At 34.4% G+C, this 17,732-nt stretch overlaps 1 protein-coding gene across 1 annotated transcript; it reads right to left on the bottom strand.

The window, feature by feature from the left end:
• Positions 1 to 1,989: 1,989 nt before the first annotated feature.
• Positions 1,990 to 17,306, bottom strand: LOC141826861 (protein ALTERED SEED GERMINATION 2). Its single transcript, XM_074714179.1, has 20 exons — positions 17,084 to 17,306; positions 15,866 to 15,934; positions 14,361 to 14,438; positions 13,650 to 13,784; positions 13,448 to 13,552; positions 12,995 to 13,120; positions 12,307 to 12,422; positions 12,113 to 12,230; positions 10,461 to 10,566; positions 8,316 to 8,440; positions 8,057 to 8,227; positions 7,869 to 7,979; positions 7,668 to 7,779; positions 5,324 to 5,664; positions 4,303 to 4,393; positions 3,290 to 3,385; positions 3,099 to 3,169; positions 2,886 to 3,010; positions 2,503 to 2,608; positions 1,990 to 2,419 (listed from the first exon to the last, which is right to left on the bottom strand). Exons 1-19 carry the CDS (start codon positions 17,165 to 17,167, stop codon positions 2,527 to 2,529), a joined length of 2,262 nt encoding a protein of 753 aa, XP_074570280.1. The 5' UTR covers positions 17,168 to 17,306; the 3' UTR covers positions 1,990 to 2,419; positions 2,503 to 2,526.
• Positions 17,307 to 17,732: the final 426 nt, after the last annotated feature.

Below are 17,732 nucleotides of genomic sequence, written 5' to 3'. Positions count from 1 at the left end.
ATATAATGCCTGTATTATATCTTCATCCCTTTTTCTCAATTACTCATGATCTCAATTGGGGCATTCTCCTACGTCTAAGTACATATCTCCGACTTTCTTAAATATGTCTTGGAATTTTGTGCCTTCTCTTCATATAAGATAGTAAGTTTAATTATAATTTTATAAAATTTTCTTCCGTTTATGTCATTTTTCTCTGTTTCAACTTTCAACCATCACTATAAATAGATGCATCTCTGAAAATGTCACTTGTCCACCATCAATCAATGCTGTTTGTTGAGAACTCCATTAATGTTCAAATGTTTGAGGAACTGGGACTGTAATTGTCCAACTGTTTAATCATTTACTAACAGTGGTTTATTTGTTTTTCATAATCCATATGTTCATTTTCATACTTGGCTCGTTAAATTTTAAAAATAAATTGTCTTTTTCCTCCCTATTTACTTATTGGATAAATTTAAAATATAATTTATATTTATTTAAATACTTTATCATTGCACTACATCTGTTTGGACAATGATTTATTTGTTGTGGTGCCTGTTATTGATGAGTCATGAAAACAATGACAGATGGTGGAGAGTGGAGGGTGAAGGGCATAAATTCACATTAAGACACTCAACTGATGCCATCATTGTTATGATTTAGGGTTGGATTACATGGTCCATCATCAGACTGCGACAGGGAGAGAGTTGAAGTGGCCTTTGTAGATCCATGGAGAACAAAATATCAACTTTCCTTTTGAGGGGGAGGAATTGGTGAGGTTTAGGATAGAAAGAGTGTTGCTATCGTCAAACTTAGAAGTGAGCTTGTGTTTCTTTTGATCGCGACATGTTTGATTGATTGATCGATCGATCGGGTTTGACTAGCTCGCGGTTGGTATGTCAACCTTGAAGACTAGTTTGTGAAGGCAAGTTTTGCTTTTAAAAGTTAGTTAGGTCAATTTGACAACAAACTTTGGAAGCTTATGACCACCCAAACAAAAAGTACTCTAGTTTAGGCAAATTTGGTCAGAGTTGGCCAAACATTTGCATCTTTTTTACTTTTCGAGTTCGATATGCCTACCCAATAGTGAATTTTTCTTATGCGCAATGACTAAAATGTGTTTTCATCCGAATCCATATATCGAATCGTGTGTAACTTCAATGTTGAACTAACTATTCGTCATTCAAACTATGCAAAAGCCAAAGAACCTAACTCATTCGAATGTCGCCCAAAACCTTGGTGACAACCTATAATAGTTTGTAAAATCCAAGAAGTTCTAGGTTAAACACTTTGGTGATTAAACTCCAAGACACTTTGGCGTAGATGTACCAACATTCAACAAAGATGAACAGAATAAAAAATAAAATTATAAAAGAAATCAAGATTATGTCTATTGAATAAAAACTCTACTTAAACGACCAATATATCCTAATTACACATTATGAGACTATATAAATATGCCTATCAATTGAAGCAAAATGACTAAAAATATTTTAATTAACAATAATAAAAGAAGATAAAATTTTATTTAAATATGAAATAAAAATATAATAAAGAATTGAATCCAATATATTGTTGCTGGTATAAGAAAGGTTTGATTGATGATTAAACAAAATGACACATTGGCAGCACTAAGGATGCCTTCGTGCTTCATGCTTGAACTTATCTATTTGTTTTATATAAATCACCCATTCTGATGATTGAAAAAAAAAGTTTCTAAATTATTTCAAATCCAACCAACAATTCCTCGATCCACAGTACTACTAAAAAATTCGTATTACAAAAGAATTTGATTCTATCTTAAGAACAATAATTAATAATTTTACATGCATTTAACATAGTGTGCGATTGTATCATCATGCTAGTAAACAGTAGCGTACGATTGAGATATATAAATCTTCTTATAACTATACATCTTTATCTTCATTTGTAAAACTTTAGATCATTTTGAATACACATTTATATGCTGAATAGTGTAGGCAAAATAAATTGCAGAGAGTGAATAGTGTAGAATAAAAAGTATAACTTGGCACATCAAAAACATAAAATTATCATAAATACAACAAATAAGAATTATTATTATTATTTATTTATAATAATAAAACATATGTACATATAAGTAGATGTAATGCACTACCCAAATATTGGGCGGATGTTGCAAGATACTGGAGAAGGACCCTAATAATATGCAAGGATTTATACACATTACAACATCCTGTACGAAAGCTTCAGACAAAAGGAAGTAGGAAATATCATGAAATTAAGAAGAAATGCCAGAGGATGGATAGAGAGCAACAACACCTTAACTGGATTTCAAGCTTTAGAGTAGTTTTTGGAAAAGTAGATACCCACAGTTCGGTTCGTAATGCCAACCCCAGAAGCCTCACTGAACAGCACCATCAGATTGGTTTTTTGAGGTAGATCCCGCAGTCTCAGGTGTCTGGTTTACTTGCCGAGTGTCAGAATACAAGGTTTCAATGTACTCCGAAAGAACTAAATGATAAAAAGAAAAGACCAAGGCACCTGAGAAAGCTGGACCATAACAAGTCAGCTCTGAGCGCATTCAAAAGGATGCAAAGTTCCTTCAGCCAATTCGTGCATCCTTATACGCTCCAAAAATTCCAGCGGCCTGGAGAAGACGAAAGGATGCAACTCATAAGTAGTTGAAAACAGAGTATGTTTCCAGCTGCAGATTATGTTGTGGTGTCCTATCATGAAGTTGCGTCGTGAATTTCTATGATATCATTCAATTTGGTCTTTTTCCATGAAGCTTTTTGTTCTCCTCTTAACCAATTGATCCTTTTTCGAGAGATCAAGCATCGATTTAATTTCATTTGCAATTAAAGTGAGATCAAAAGGAATGCACTTTGAAAGGCAATGGATTGTTAATGGATTCAGAATCTTACAGGAGAACTTCACGACTGCGACATATTTCTCGTTGGTTCATCTCTATAGCACTGAAGATATCAGGGTCTGGTCCTGCTGCACCTCCAGCAACCATCGAAGGGACTGGTGCATGTGGTGTCCACATCTACCAACGAGAAACTGTTAGCACACACTAACGAAATCATAAACACTTGTGATTTCCACCATTAAAAGGAAGGACTTCTTGATCTTACCTTAATTGTGTAGTCAATGCCACTGGTTGCAATAGCACAATCAAATGGATGGGACTGTATGCAGTTGACAACTAAAACCACACAAGATAAAAACGTGACAATATGCACCAACCAACACGACGACCTCTTGATGACGACTGGAAAGATCGGGCAACAACTGAAATAGATTTAAACACAATCAGAGATTTTACCAGACTCGTCCCCAGCAAGCATTTTGACCAGCCTCCCTGATTTTTTCTCCCAAATAAACCATCTTCCATCATCACTTCCACTTGCAACAAATTCTCCTATAAAAGTTCCACAAATCATGAAACAACATATTCAAGTTTCAAGATATTAGAATGTAACAATAAAATTTCACAAGTTAAAAACCGTCCACTCAAATTGAAAAAAAAAGATTTCACCATGGAAAAAAAGAATATTTATCCATCATTATCATCCTAAAGTTGTGTTACTCCCAACTATGTGAGGTTAGGTAATGAATTGAATAGCTCAATTTTATATCATCACTAATAAGATAAACTGTTTAAAGTATAACAATCTAGACAAGTTTAATCAAATTGTTCTCAACCTTCTAATTTTAACATAGATAAAAACAACTCAAAACATTTAACAAATATATCAAGTTGTTATGTTTTTCATCCATAAATTGTTATGGCATTATACTCAAGTATTATTATTTTAATTCTTATCCTTAATGTAACCAAGGATTATAGTAAAATTATTTAACACTCTTACTAGCTCCAACAATGATGCCACTTGGTCTACATATGTAATAAACAAACAAAATGATCTTCTGCTATAGAGAACAGTATATAGATAACAAGGCTTTATATGGTAATATACTAGTTTGTTTTTGCAGTTGTAAGAAAGTCTACACATGTAGACCACATGCACATGATGCATGATACTGATCATACAAAGATAGCAAAGATATAGATGAAACAACAACAAAGAAGGATATTGGTATAAGAATTCAACAGTATCTTGGGCCATGATGACTGCTTACATTCTCGTCATGGCCTTTAACAGATCACACAGTAAGGATTACTTCCTGGACTACTATAACAACAGCAAAGGTAACTCTTGATTTTCTGGAGTATGAAATTCAAAGAGCAAATATAAACTGCGAAAGAGTAATTTTTTTGTCACTGTAATTCTCTAATATTAACACCGATTGTAATAAGAAAAATATAAAGTAAACCTTGTCCACCAAGAAAGCTCGCTTGCTTTATATCTGTACCCACATTGCAATGGCCTATGTATCGTCTTTTCATATCAATTGTAATTTCAGGCTGAAAAATATATAAAAAGAAAACATCAAAATTAAAACTGAAAAGGCTAGACGACAACAAAATAAAAGAAAGACAAGAGGTTCCTGTGATGCAAGTTGTCTCAAAGAATAAAATGAATACACTCAACTAATTGTCAATGGAAAACTTGTTTAAGTAAAAGCCATGAATATGACACTTATATAACTACATTTAGTAGGTCATTAGCATTCCATTCTTCCACTTCGTCCTTAAAGAACAGTGAACACCATCAGTAGTGCCTAAGTAAGCCAATAAGTTTCCATATATTATCATACAGTATAAGTACTGATGCGTACCAAATGGAAACAGCACAGAGAACAGTTTTATTGGCAAAAATTGAAAGGTTAAAATCATCAAATGTCAAATGGGCCTACTTTAATTCTCATCAAATGGGCACCCCCATCATCTCTAGCATGCCCACATTACCATTTTCATATTGCGATATATTTAATATGTTCACTTGTACTAATTTAAAGCAAAAAAATCATTTCTCTCCTAACTCTAGGCTTGCTACCCGAAAATATTTCCATTTTAATTAAGGATAATTGCAAGCATTTGGAATTCTCAAACTAACAATTTACTTTTGGTGATTTGAACCAAAAATTTTCTAACTCCATCTGTATAGTCAACAGTTTGGAATGTGAACACTCACATACATTTTTATTGGAACTAGGACAGCTAAAAATGAACACTTTCAGTGACAGTTATAGTGGACATATTACAGGTGATAGGCACCCCTTTGATACTATTCAAAATAAGGGCACCCTATTCAGTTTTTTTCTCTTTATTTTTGCTGTATATACTTACTGTTGGTCTGGACTCTGTGCTAGTCAAAGCAAAACCAGAAACTGCTTAAGGCATAAAAATTTATGAGCAACATAAAAAAGTAATAAATATCCACCGAACCAAAACCTGATAAATAAGGCATTCAGTTTGAGATGATGGAGAGGGCAATCCTTCTGAACCATTAGTAAAACTTTCTCTAGTAGAATCATCTCTTCGAAATCTTAAGTTCAAACTGCCTCGCAGGATGTTAGAGTCAGTGTTACGAGCCTCATCCCCTGATATTGCTGTTTCAAAATCTAGTTCCATCTCTTCCTCATAATCAGAATGTTCTCTTTCGTAACGAGATTCCAAGTGGGTGTTATTCAGTTCTGCTCGAAAGAGCACATCACTTAATGATCTTAACCTTCCATGCCTTATTTCACTCCTAGCAGTTTCTTCAGTATCTTTTTTGCCTTTGTCAGCTTCAGCTGCACAACAAACAAAAGAACAGACAATTATAAAAAAAAAAAATAGAACTCCGGTTTGCAATTTTAAGTTTTGTGGTGTGGTACCTGCAATCAATTAAAAACTAGTATTTTTTCTTGTTTAAAAATACTTGTATGCTTTAGATGTGGGTTTTTGGATCTCCTTTTTCCTCACCAATCTTTTATTAAACATTTTATCATTCCTTGCCATTGTACTCAGCCACTAAAAACATCAACTTGTCCAACAAAAAAAATAACTAAATAAAAGTGACACATTCCTTGATCCTGTCATTGAGATTTTTCTTGTTCATTAGATGCATGCTCATGGAATAGCGTCATTTAGGTCAAGAATAGCTTGTGGACATAATTTAGTTCTCAAAGGATGTAGTTTTTGAATTGATTCTCCAAAATAACCTACTCTATTCCCTGCAACAAAAATAGGAATGCATTATTTGCTGCAAAATTATTCCTTTGATTAGTAAAGTTACTTGGTCTACCTTCCACAGAGGTTTATAATTAGGACACACTTTTGGAAGACATAAAAATTGTTTCACTTAAGTTCTCCTAGATCTTTTCATCCCCAAACAAAAATCATATCTTCTTTCTTAGGTCATAATGGGAGAAAATGTGGAAACTGAAACTTAATCTACATAAACTAGAGTTTGCCAAAGATAATTTTGTCAATCAAACCACTTAAAAGCTCCTCATATTCCCATTCAGCTTATCCCCTTCTACCAAACTATATTTCCTCTTAAGTCAGTCTATTTCTTTGCTCGACAACTTGCATGACAAGTACAAAGAAAAATTCCCTTAATAATGGAGGATGAATTATAAGGTTGTTAAAAATGCACCTCATAGCGTTCGGGTCAAGAAGAGCATGATGATTACCATGGTACACCTGTGTTCTAAGAGATTTCCCAATCCTAATTCAAAAAGATTCGTGAACAAGCTACTGGTCCTTTCCCATACACACAAATTTTGGATCTACATATAAGACTGATTTACCTTTAACATGAATATAAGTATGATTTTTGCTGTGAAAGATTTAACTCATATCATGTTTTCTTTAAGGCCTCCTGCATCCACTATCCCCAATCTACTAGTGTTTTAACCAAGCCAATCAAAAAATTAGAATAACCAGCAACAACGAAGTAGAGGCTATCCTCAACAATTAGAGTCTTTGCGATCATTTTGTGATTTTGGCTTTAAATGGCCTGCATGATATCACTATGGATTTATTTTGAGAATCTTCATGACTTTGCACATGATATTTTGCACCATATTTCATGGGTCAGTCTTGGGAGTTTAGACCTTTTCAACCACAGAGAACGATGGATAACCATCTAACTGTATCAAGAACTTCACAGCTACGATAGAAGCAAGAAATAGTACATAAAAATATAGTGATGTAGCACAGTGCGCAATCAAAGCAAACACACTCATAAAGAGGAGAATTCTCACACAGAGAAACAAAGTAGAAATTCTTATTAATAAAAATTAAATGGACTCTAAAGTACTTTTTATACACTCAAACCTAATGAAATCTAAGAAATAAATACCCAAATTGGACAAGTAGACCATGATTGAGAATCTTCAATTTGTTTCCTTTTCTGATCACCTAGGGCACCAAAAGGTTGCATGAAAAATTGTTAAGACTCTAAAAGATTGCATGAGAATTTTAAAGATCTAGTTTGGAATACAAATTAGTTTTCCTCCAGACTATTTCCTCTCATTTTTCCTTTCTTCTTCTATACTTATATTCTCCTATTCTTTCTTTTCTCATCTCTACTACTGCTAATTCCTTATCACGTACTACATCACTCAATCAAAACAGATCACTTATGCAGGAAACTTCACCATGCCAAATGGGTTGTAGCTTTGTTGATGGTATCCCAAATAAAAAAGATAGTAATAGAATAGCAATGACAATAATAGTAATATTAATAATCTATCTATAGATAACTTCATTAACTTCCACACACAACTCCAGAATTCACAAAACTAACCTGCAGCAAGATGAATTTTTATCGTTGCAACCATATCTGCAGCCTCGCAGTTTGATGGAGCTAGACTAACTGCCATTTTTGCAAACTCAAAAGCTTCTTTTAGTTTCCCTAGCTGCAGACAATTTGCATACAGCATATAAAGAGTAGCAGTTCCAGAACAATCCTTTTAAATTTCTGAGAGGATTATTCAATAAAAAGAACCTGCATTAGTGCTTCTGCCATGTAAAAATGTGCCTTGAAAGATGAAGGATTTATTCTCAAAGCACTTCTGCAGTCCCTTATTGCCATGTAAACATCATTTTTCCACTTCATCTGTAATAAAGATTGCATGTTCAGTAGTTTGATGACAAGTTTGGCCTGACAAAGAAAAGAAATAGACTAAGACTAACCTTAAGAAGCAATGCTGCTCGAATACACAAACATTCATATCTAAGAGAAACACCAACGTCTGGACCTTTCCCATCTAATACTTCATTGCATGCTTCAATACCCAAATAAAGGTTTGAGTTCTCCTCCAATATATTTGCAGCTGTTTGAACCAAATTCTTGTACAGGTCAAGCTACAATCATATATGAAGTTAGTCATTCTATAATGACTTTCCTTATTAGAAAATCAAACATTAAGAAAAGGCATTTAATGTTTCTTACCCGATGCATCATACGGGATGAGTAGCATGCTGGTGAAGACGTCAACTTTAATTCTTCAAATCCAGGAGCTAAATATAAATATTTTGGAACATCAGCAGCAGTATACCTCATGGTGCTTTCATCATCTGAATATTTTCAATCAAGTTCATATTAGGCAAAATTGGTAATAAATCAAGCAGAGAAACAGCACAAAAAAGAATAAGCCTTCACTTATCTACCTGAAAATCTATTATAATAACCTAATAACCTTCTAGGAAAAGCAATAGTTGGATATTGGGTGTTTTCTCCCTGGTTCGATCCAGTTTTTTAGATGTGGCACTATCAATTTTTATCGACCAAAATTTTGATCAATTATCCTCTACCAATGCACTTGAGTATAACCTAAATGTTACATTTTCTGCCATCTTAATAACCTAGACTGGTTAGCATGCTAATATTATCATGTCATCAATAGTTATAAATTCAAGTGCAATCAGACTCCTTGAAACCTAAAATCTTTTGGATTGTAAACATGATCTAAAACAATTAACTGATCAACCTAAAGTACTGGATAAATAATGGCTTCTATACAACAATTATTGACATGGAGATATTAGTCATTTAAGCTACTCGGGTCATTAAAATAACATAATATATGACAAGTGGTCTGATGGCTGCAATTGATCCAAGATACAAAGTTCAGTTATGACAATAAAGTTCAGACTATATTTGTTAAAATCATGAAATATCATACTATGTTCTGTGAATTCTGCCATATGTTTGTACATGGACATAAGCATTTTTAAGTGTAGAAACAAAAATTTAACACTTATGGTGTATTTGCCATTTGGTTCATAGAATGGAATTGACATGAAATAGAATAATTATTTCCAAGGATTTAAGTAGAGTAGGAATGGAATGATAATAGGATTTTTCTTGGTTTGGTTAATGTAATGGGATAAGAATAAGAATATTATAACAGATAAGAAAATCTCTATAATACTAAAATATCATTGCAAAAAATATTTCACCGAGCCCCCTCAATTTGCTTGGTCCAATCAGCTTGCATGGTTGGCCCATGTTGCTGCCTAGTCCATTTGGCCTGCACCATTGGTCCGGTAATGTTGATCCACACCCCTGGTTTGCCTCACTTGCCCAACATCCTTGGCCCACCACCTAACTTGCTTAGTCCACCTGACCCACTCAATTGCAAAGCTTGCTTAGTGTACTTAGTTCACTTGGTCCACCTAGTCCACTAAGCTCAATTGATATGTTCAACTCGCTCGACCCACATGGTCCATTCAACTCACTTAGCTTGCTCAGTCCATTCACTCACCCTGTTCACTCAAGCCACCTAGTGCTCATGGCCTGCTTGGCCCACTCTACCCAACCTGGCCAACTTAGTCTATCCACCTAGTCCACTTGACCTGGTCTGTTCACTTGAAATCTTGGATGTGACTTGCCTGACCTGTTAGTCTCATTCAGGATGGTAGCTCTGCCTATCCAAACATGTATCCCTTGGAGAATGAGATAAAAGTAAACAAATAAATATATATAAATATATATTCATTGAAATGGTGAAAGAAATTTGAGGGAATAATCATGTAAATTAGCATCCCAAATTCATTTTGGTGATGTATATAGAAATTAAATGAGAATTCACAAAGAATCAAAGGGCTACTCCTGGAACTAAACTTAACCTAAATGTTTAGACCAGTGTTTCCAACTAAATGTTTCAACAAGCAGAAGCAAAGATCTCAATTATCATATTGTGTAAAAGCAATCCATATATGGGAAAGAGTTCTGCTTAATCGATGAGAAAGGCAAATCATATGAGGCTAAATTGGCACTCCCAATAAACAATGATTTTTAAGCCACAACTACAGTGGTGCTGGATATATTTCAAACATCTGATAGCTGTTACACTTACTATGCTCAAATGTCATGCTCATTTTAGACACACAACAAAAAATTGCTTGATAAAAATACTTTGTCTACTTTCTAAAGTGAAAATTCAAACTAATGTTTAATCTAATTCAACATAAAATACCATAAAACTCCAGTATAGTGCATTTAGATAAAACAACATAACAATGGCATGACATATAGGTAGATGAACTTGAATATCTAAATTGCATGTACAAGTACAAATGCATGTTAACATACCACATTTAACGTCCATCAAGTACACATGTTCCCCACTGTAGCTCAAAAGCACCTCTTCTCCATTTGGACTAAATGTTACATGCGTCAAATGCAAGCTTGACTTTTTCTGGATAGTGGAGATAAATCATAGACAACCTTAAGAGATCATTCTAATTTCTAGAACAAAAAATTTAACATAATCCATGAAGTAACTGCACTTTCATTAAAAAATAATAGACAAAAAGATGAGGTCCATAGTTTACTCAAAATTGGCTTCTCTTTCATTCTTAAGATAATCACCTCAAATTTTCAGTCATTTTACATGTTGATGCCAAATAGCTTTAGAAGAAACATTACTTGATTTCTTTCTGGTGAAAGAACAATGCAATGCTTATCCATGTTGTCAATACTGACATTAGTAGGGCAAGCAGGATATCTTCCTCTTAACCAACATGATCAATATAATGATATTCCTCAGTCACTAGGAAATAATAAATTCTGCCTATGGTAGTCAAGATTTAGCAAAAAAATTGATGCAAAAAGATCAATATTTGCAACATCTAACTTGCACTGGTCAGGCTCTGAACCAACCTCTGAGTTGGCATGTGATCAATCAGGCTAGTTACTTTCCACTCATTGCTAGCCAAATCATGGTTACCTTAATGAAGTATAATATAACTATCACATTCTTAAATTGTGCACACATTAAGAATATGCTATTGGAGAGAACTTTTTGGCTAAAAGCATTTATAAAATTGCCATGTATTACATACTTTATGGAGGATATAATCCAGCAGAATCAGAAATTTCTTGTTATATATAATCAGACAGCACCAAACCCTGCCTAAAGACCCTTAAATAAAGAATCACATAGTAAATTTCCTAAAATAGATATACTGTATCAGGAAGTTTCAATGACAATAAGAGTCAAACTTGGAATACAATGAATTGTTACCATAGCAACTAAATGTAAGAGCATTAATCATATATACAAGCCCCCAGGGCGTAGCCGAGTTGATTCCCAAGTGACAGATTTGTCGAATTGGGCACAGGTCGACTGCGGAATTGCCCTCCCACCTAGGGGCCTGCTCGGTACCTGATTTACCTGCCTGTATCTCGTTGTGGAACTGACGATACTGAGCCGCTTAGGGTGAGCGAAATCACCTTTTGTTGGATTAATCATATATGCATACATTTTTTTAATCACTGAAGTTATTGTGTGAAATGCTCCTCAATTCTCAAAGTTAATAAATACCATATCTAAATTCATACACACGAAAATGGAACTGCATTTCTGACCATAACAAGATGTGATGCTTGTTATTTTCATATTGAACAGATAACAATGATTGCTCAAAAACAACACAGTAAAATGATATATGATGATGGCAAATTACATAACATCATGTATCTTAATTTGTAATGAATTTTAAAGGACAATAATATGGTTCAGGTAATGTCACTATTGAACTTGGAAATAGATACATGATGTAAGAAATACCCAAGCCCTTTTAAATACCAGAAAGGAAGTCCAAATTTCTAGCAATTATCTTAAAGCAATTTAACAAGGATAGAATCATTTTCTATTCAAGCATATAGGTAAACGATAAGAATGAGAATATCAAGGTAGCTGCCTGGATGAGTAAATTAATATTAGCAAGTAGCATATGTACATGGTCAGAGAGATGTAGTGGACAAAAATAGTTAACACAAGGCGGCGGCTTCATTTTCATTTGAGAAGAGCTCAAGGAAGAAAGCATTCTTCTATCATACAAACGAGCAAAAGCATCACTGCATTAGCAATAGAAGGATGATGTGTTAGTAATACATATAAATGTGAAAGAAGAAAATTACCAGCACATGCTACCTGCCACCCACAAGAAGCTGATGGGGACGAGTGGGACTAATGTCACAAGATTTTAGTGGCAAACAATATTTAGGAGGATCAGCTAATGATTTCTTTGATCCTCGTCGCAGATCAAGCTGTCAGAACATAAACTATCATGAAGGAAATGAACTTTGATGCAAAAAAAAAAAAAACACATAGCAACATGAGTAGAATTATAATATATGATATATAGCCATAAAGGATATATATGTGTGAGTATGTATCTCGCTTCACAGTTATTTCTACCATTTCTTTCCACAAACCATCATGCAACATTCAGACTTATGTTCACAAACATGATTTCTAATTTCAATCAGTGCTCATCCAGAAGACCTTCAGTTTGGACGAAAAGCTATTATTTCTTCATGCACAAAGAAATGGGAGAATCCATTATCCAACATCTCACTTTCTGCTGCATATGAGGGAGAAAAGTGGGGACAACTGGTTGCCACTAGTAAAACATATATAATATCTCATTTCACAACCTCATATCACCTTAATACTGAAACCATCATTATATCGAACATTCCGTTCACACTTCCATTCTTTTAAGTAGGTGTAGGAGCTAACATAAGCGAAGCTTATTCATACTTGTCTATAATAAAATAGATTAACAAGAGAAAAGCAATTTTCAAGCAATGATAATCCAACTTGATCAACTACTTACAAGCACATTATGACATTCGTGATTTGAAGAACCAGAAGGACAAGAAGGAAGTTCACGCAAGTCGTGTTGTCTCAAAGTACCATCTTCACTAGCACTCCATATGACATTGGGATTTCCAGGTTCAACCTAAATGTTAATAGAACAAATATAACAAACTTCTATTATCATAAAAAGAAAAAAAAAACATACTACAAACTTCAGAAAGATGATAGGGAAGCAACATTTGAAATAATCATAAGGAACAAATTGTGATACATCAAATTTATTAGGTGTTATTATGAATATAAAAGAAGGATGAAAAAAAATACACCCACTTTACCACTTCCACATTCTGCAAACAAATTTATTCATAATAAACTAAAGGCAATACAGATCATTGATCTATAAAATCCAGTCAACTGATTCATTCTACTTTCATATAAGATACTAGTGTTTGTTGAGTTAGAATCTTACAGCTAGCTTCTTGACCCTCCTAGTGTGGCACTTGTAAGATGCTGCTGGTCCTGAGGGTGCTTCCACAGACCTACTGCTTGAATGAGATAAATTGAAAATTCGTACCTGATATTTAGTGCAAGTCCCTACAATCAGCTTAAACTAAAAATTTAGTCCCTAAAAAGGAAAGAAAGAGTTTTTCCAACTGTACTTTAAGCAATACCTCAGCATCGCCTGCACCTGATACAACTAGTTCATCAGATGTCTCTGGAACAAACTTTGTACAAAATATATTTGCGTTGTGACCTGTTTCAATACTATGTAATAGCCTCCTGTCATTGTAACTCCATATATTGATCTGCAGGAGTAATTAAAGTTGAATATCAAAAACAAAAGTAGGTAATCATCAAATACAGACTTCTTTGTTAACCTAAATAATGCTAATTAGTATCAGAAAATAATAATGGCATTCAATTCCATAAATAGGATTCAATAATGGCCAACTCAGAACTAGCAGCTGATATATTTGCAGCCAAGTTAGATCAGCTAAGAGTTACATACCCTCAGTTCTTTAATTTCCATATAATTGGCCACCTACCGCAAGTCAATAGGACTAAAGTCATTTCTTTGTTCCTCAGGCTAATGAAAGTACAATGAAGAAAACAGTGCTCTAAGAGTACAAGAACATTGGAAAATGGAATGTCAAGTCTCAACCATAGTTACTGCCTCGCTTAAAAATCTACTGGTACAATTAACATGGTAGGGTTATGTTGTTCGACATAGAACTCCTAGAATCCATCACATTTAATTCCTTAATATGACTTCCAAGATTGTAGGATGATATCAGTAAATTATAACAAGAAAATGGAAAAAAATAAAAAAAGTCTAGCATATGAAGATCATACTTCTAGATATGATAGGTTAGAAAACATACTCTAGTGTCATCTGACCCAGATATTAAAAGTGAGCCTCTGGTGTTCCATGCAATGGCATTGACACAACCTTGATGGCCCTGAAAACAGCCACAACTAAGGTAAATTTAAAGGTAGAAAAAAAATTGCAAGCAGAAAAAACTAGATGAAAGATGAAAAAGGCAAGGAAAAGAAAAACATTGATCATCAATCATGGATAACTTGGCATCCAAAACATGGTACAGAATTTAGTAGATCAAATCCCTAAGGCATCATCACATATTCAGTTCCCTGTTTGCTGATCAAATCCCTTGCAAGATCCCTTTGCAAAAGTCCCTATCATGGTTGCTGGGGAAAGTGGCACTGGGAAATTGTTCCTGTCATTTTATTTCTGTCTGCATTTCCTTCATAGGAAACACGCTCTTAATGTCCAACTATGCAATTTTATTATCATTACAAGTTTTCAATGGTTATAGTCTTATGATGCATATATAATCATCCATAAAATCAAGTAATTTTGTATATTTCATGAATATGATAGAGTGGTGTAATAACTCAGCAAGCGCATGCATATTTTAAAGTAACAACGCATAATAAATCCCTTATACAAAATATATCACCACCATCATCAAGTTATGTTTGTTCCAAATATTTAAGAACAAGAATCTCACTCCTCCAATAAGCCCTACTGAAAATTATATCACCAATAATATTCAAATTTATTAGAGCATTATTTATTTTATTGATTAATATTTTCTTTGGTCTCCCTCTATATCTTCATTTCTAGTCTATAAATTTAACTATAGAATAAATTGCTCGTCTTTGAACATGCTATACCATCTACGCCTTTTTTCTCCTATTTTATTATCTGTTGGAGTATCACATGATTGATCTCAAATATTAGTATTTCTTTCTTTTATTCTTTCTACTACCTACAGACATCCATATATGCATTCTCATTTATGTTGTATGTTTTCCTTCTCAACAACCTATCACACACTCTAAACCATTAAGTACAGTATAATGTACTATTTTTTTATTAGCGTATGAGTGACACAACAATGGTACAAAACTTCAAAAGCTCTTCTCTATTTCGACCATACATTCTTTAACTTATTAATTATATGTTCATCAATATCCTCTTTTGTTTTGAATAATAAATCAAAGATATAAAACCCTTACGAAATATTTGAACACCAATTAAAAGAGTCTTGGAACCTTAACCTTGGCCTAAAACTTTTTTTTTTTTGGACTAATATTTCTTAGATTATAAGCTATTCAATTTGCGTAACAAGGTAAACGAGCACAGAGAAGTGAGGAAAAAAGGGGTACATATGATAAAAGATGGAAATTTTGCTCACTTTCATTGGTTTATCTAATAAATTTTACAAGCAATTCTACATAAAATACTTGATTTAAATAAGAAATATGTGATAGTAACACAAGATATATATGTCTTGTCATATTAATTATCTCAGGCTTATTAAAGAAATACCAGAAAGAAACTAGAGTTATTAGTAGAACAAACCTCCATTTCTTTGTCTAAGATTAGCCTTTGTATTAGAGATGAATGTTCTTTCAACCTCCTCTTCATATCCTGCATGACAGAAAATATCATCAGAATAATTAGAGCTAATAGGATTAAAAAAGAAACAATGAAGTATCAGCATAAGAACAAACAGTCATCTTGATTTCTTCTGAAGCACAATGTCCAACTGTGCACAAACAATTTCACGACCAGGATTTATGCTGCTACAGCTTGTGCACATTATGGATTACGGTTGATAAATTAGCAATATGCTTGATTTTTTTTAAGCACGGTTAACAAAAAAAATACAACAATTCTCAGTGCCAATTCTATCACGGTATCATTTAAAATCATCATGTCGAACATGTGGTGCTACCGTTTGTCCACCTTAGAAAAGATAATGCACATATAATGTACATATAGACTATAGTTTGAATATCATGAGTATGCTTATGAACATTTTGTTATTTTCTTTTCTCTATAATCAATAATTAGTCAAATGAGGCAACTGCTTGCATGAATTCAGCCACTTGGGACCCAGACCCATCTGGGGTATCTGCAACTAGTTTATATGAAGAAAACTTCTAACTTACTAGAATTATTATTGAACCAACATAGATGTTTGAAACTGTAAAAGAATAGTTTTTGACATGTGTGTAAAAAAGATACTCAAACTCTAGTGATGCAACTGCTACAATGTACCCAAACTGAAGCAGAAGCAGTGTGAATAGGTTGAGAGCTAATAAGATCTGTGATTTAGCATTTTCGTCCAAGAAACCAATTTTCAGGCCACAAATTACCAATTCTTAAACCATAAAATTATAATCACAAGCCAATCACATATAACCATCAATAGCCGCTAGTTCAAGAACCAAACTAGGATCGAAATCAAACTTCACAAGAAAAAAATTATTCATTAGTGATCCATATCGAGTAGGCATCAGATTACATTATCAACTCTCACACTGAAACATCCTTGCCCTGTAATAAAAGAAATCACGTATTGGAAAACAGCAAAAGAAAATTCATTGGATCACTTGACACCGTACCCTTCCATCGACAACCAGACTTGTCACTCAAGGAACCCAGAAGCTGAACGCGAACGCAACGACTCGACCAAATTCACAAAGCCACGGACTATAAGAACACCCTGAGGGCGACGGGCCATTCTAGATCAAAGGCGAACATGAAAAATCACAAGTTGCAGAGACGGCATACCTGGCGCGACCCGATCTGCCGGCCTTCGACGATACTGGCTACGTTACCGTCCGGGAAACTCCAGGTCTGCATCTCAGGAGCCATTGCGGAAGCCAGCCTTCCGTTTGTCGATCCTCCCCGATCTAAGCAGGGTGGCCGAAGCAAGAACCTGGAGGTCGGCGAGAAAGCGAAGGCGAGGGCTTCTCGAGCTTTCGCTTCTTCGCTCGTCAGTGCAACCTCGGCCCGGTTTGGGTATCCACATGCCACATCCACCGCTGCCTTCTCATTTCTATTTGCCAAACCGCCGTCTGCGCTGCGTCGCAGCTAGATGCGACGGATTAGGATGGGCTGGATCGGGTCGCAGATATGGCCCGGCCCGGGCCTCCTGGTAAACTTCACGGAAGAGCCGAGCCAGACCAAACCGGGCCCAGAATGGCATGGGTCTGTTTTTTTTTTTTGAAAATATAATTATCTCTTAAATTAAAGAAAAAAATAAAATTGATAAAAAAACAATAGGCCAATATGTGATGTTATAGCTCATTTTGGCCCATAATTAGCCCGGTTAATATTGGGCCGGCCCATGGTAAAGAAAATACTTTGAATAATTATAAGCTTTGTTTATTTGATAAGTTAATTGAATTAAGACAAAATCAAACAAGGCTAAAATAAA

This window comes from Curcuma longa, chromosome 4 (genome assembly GCF_044706935.1).
Source record: "Curcuma longa cultivar G26 ecotype Majalengka, Jawa Barat chromosome 4, ITB_CL_G26_1.1, whole genome shotgun sequence".
NCBI lineage: Eukaryota > Viridiplantae > Streptophyta > Magnoliopsida > Zingiberales > Zingiberaceae > Curcuma > Curcuma longa.
The sequence above is the reverse complement of the archived record's forward strand: the minus strand, read 5'-3'. Positions and strand labels throughout refer to the sequence as shown.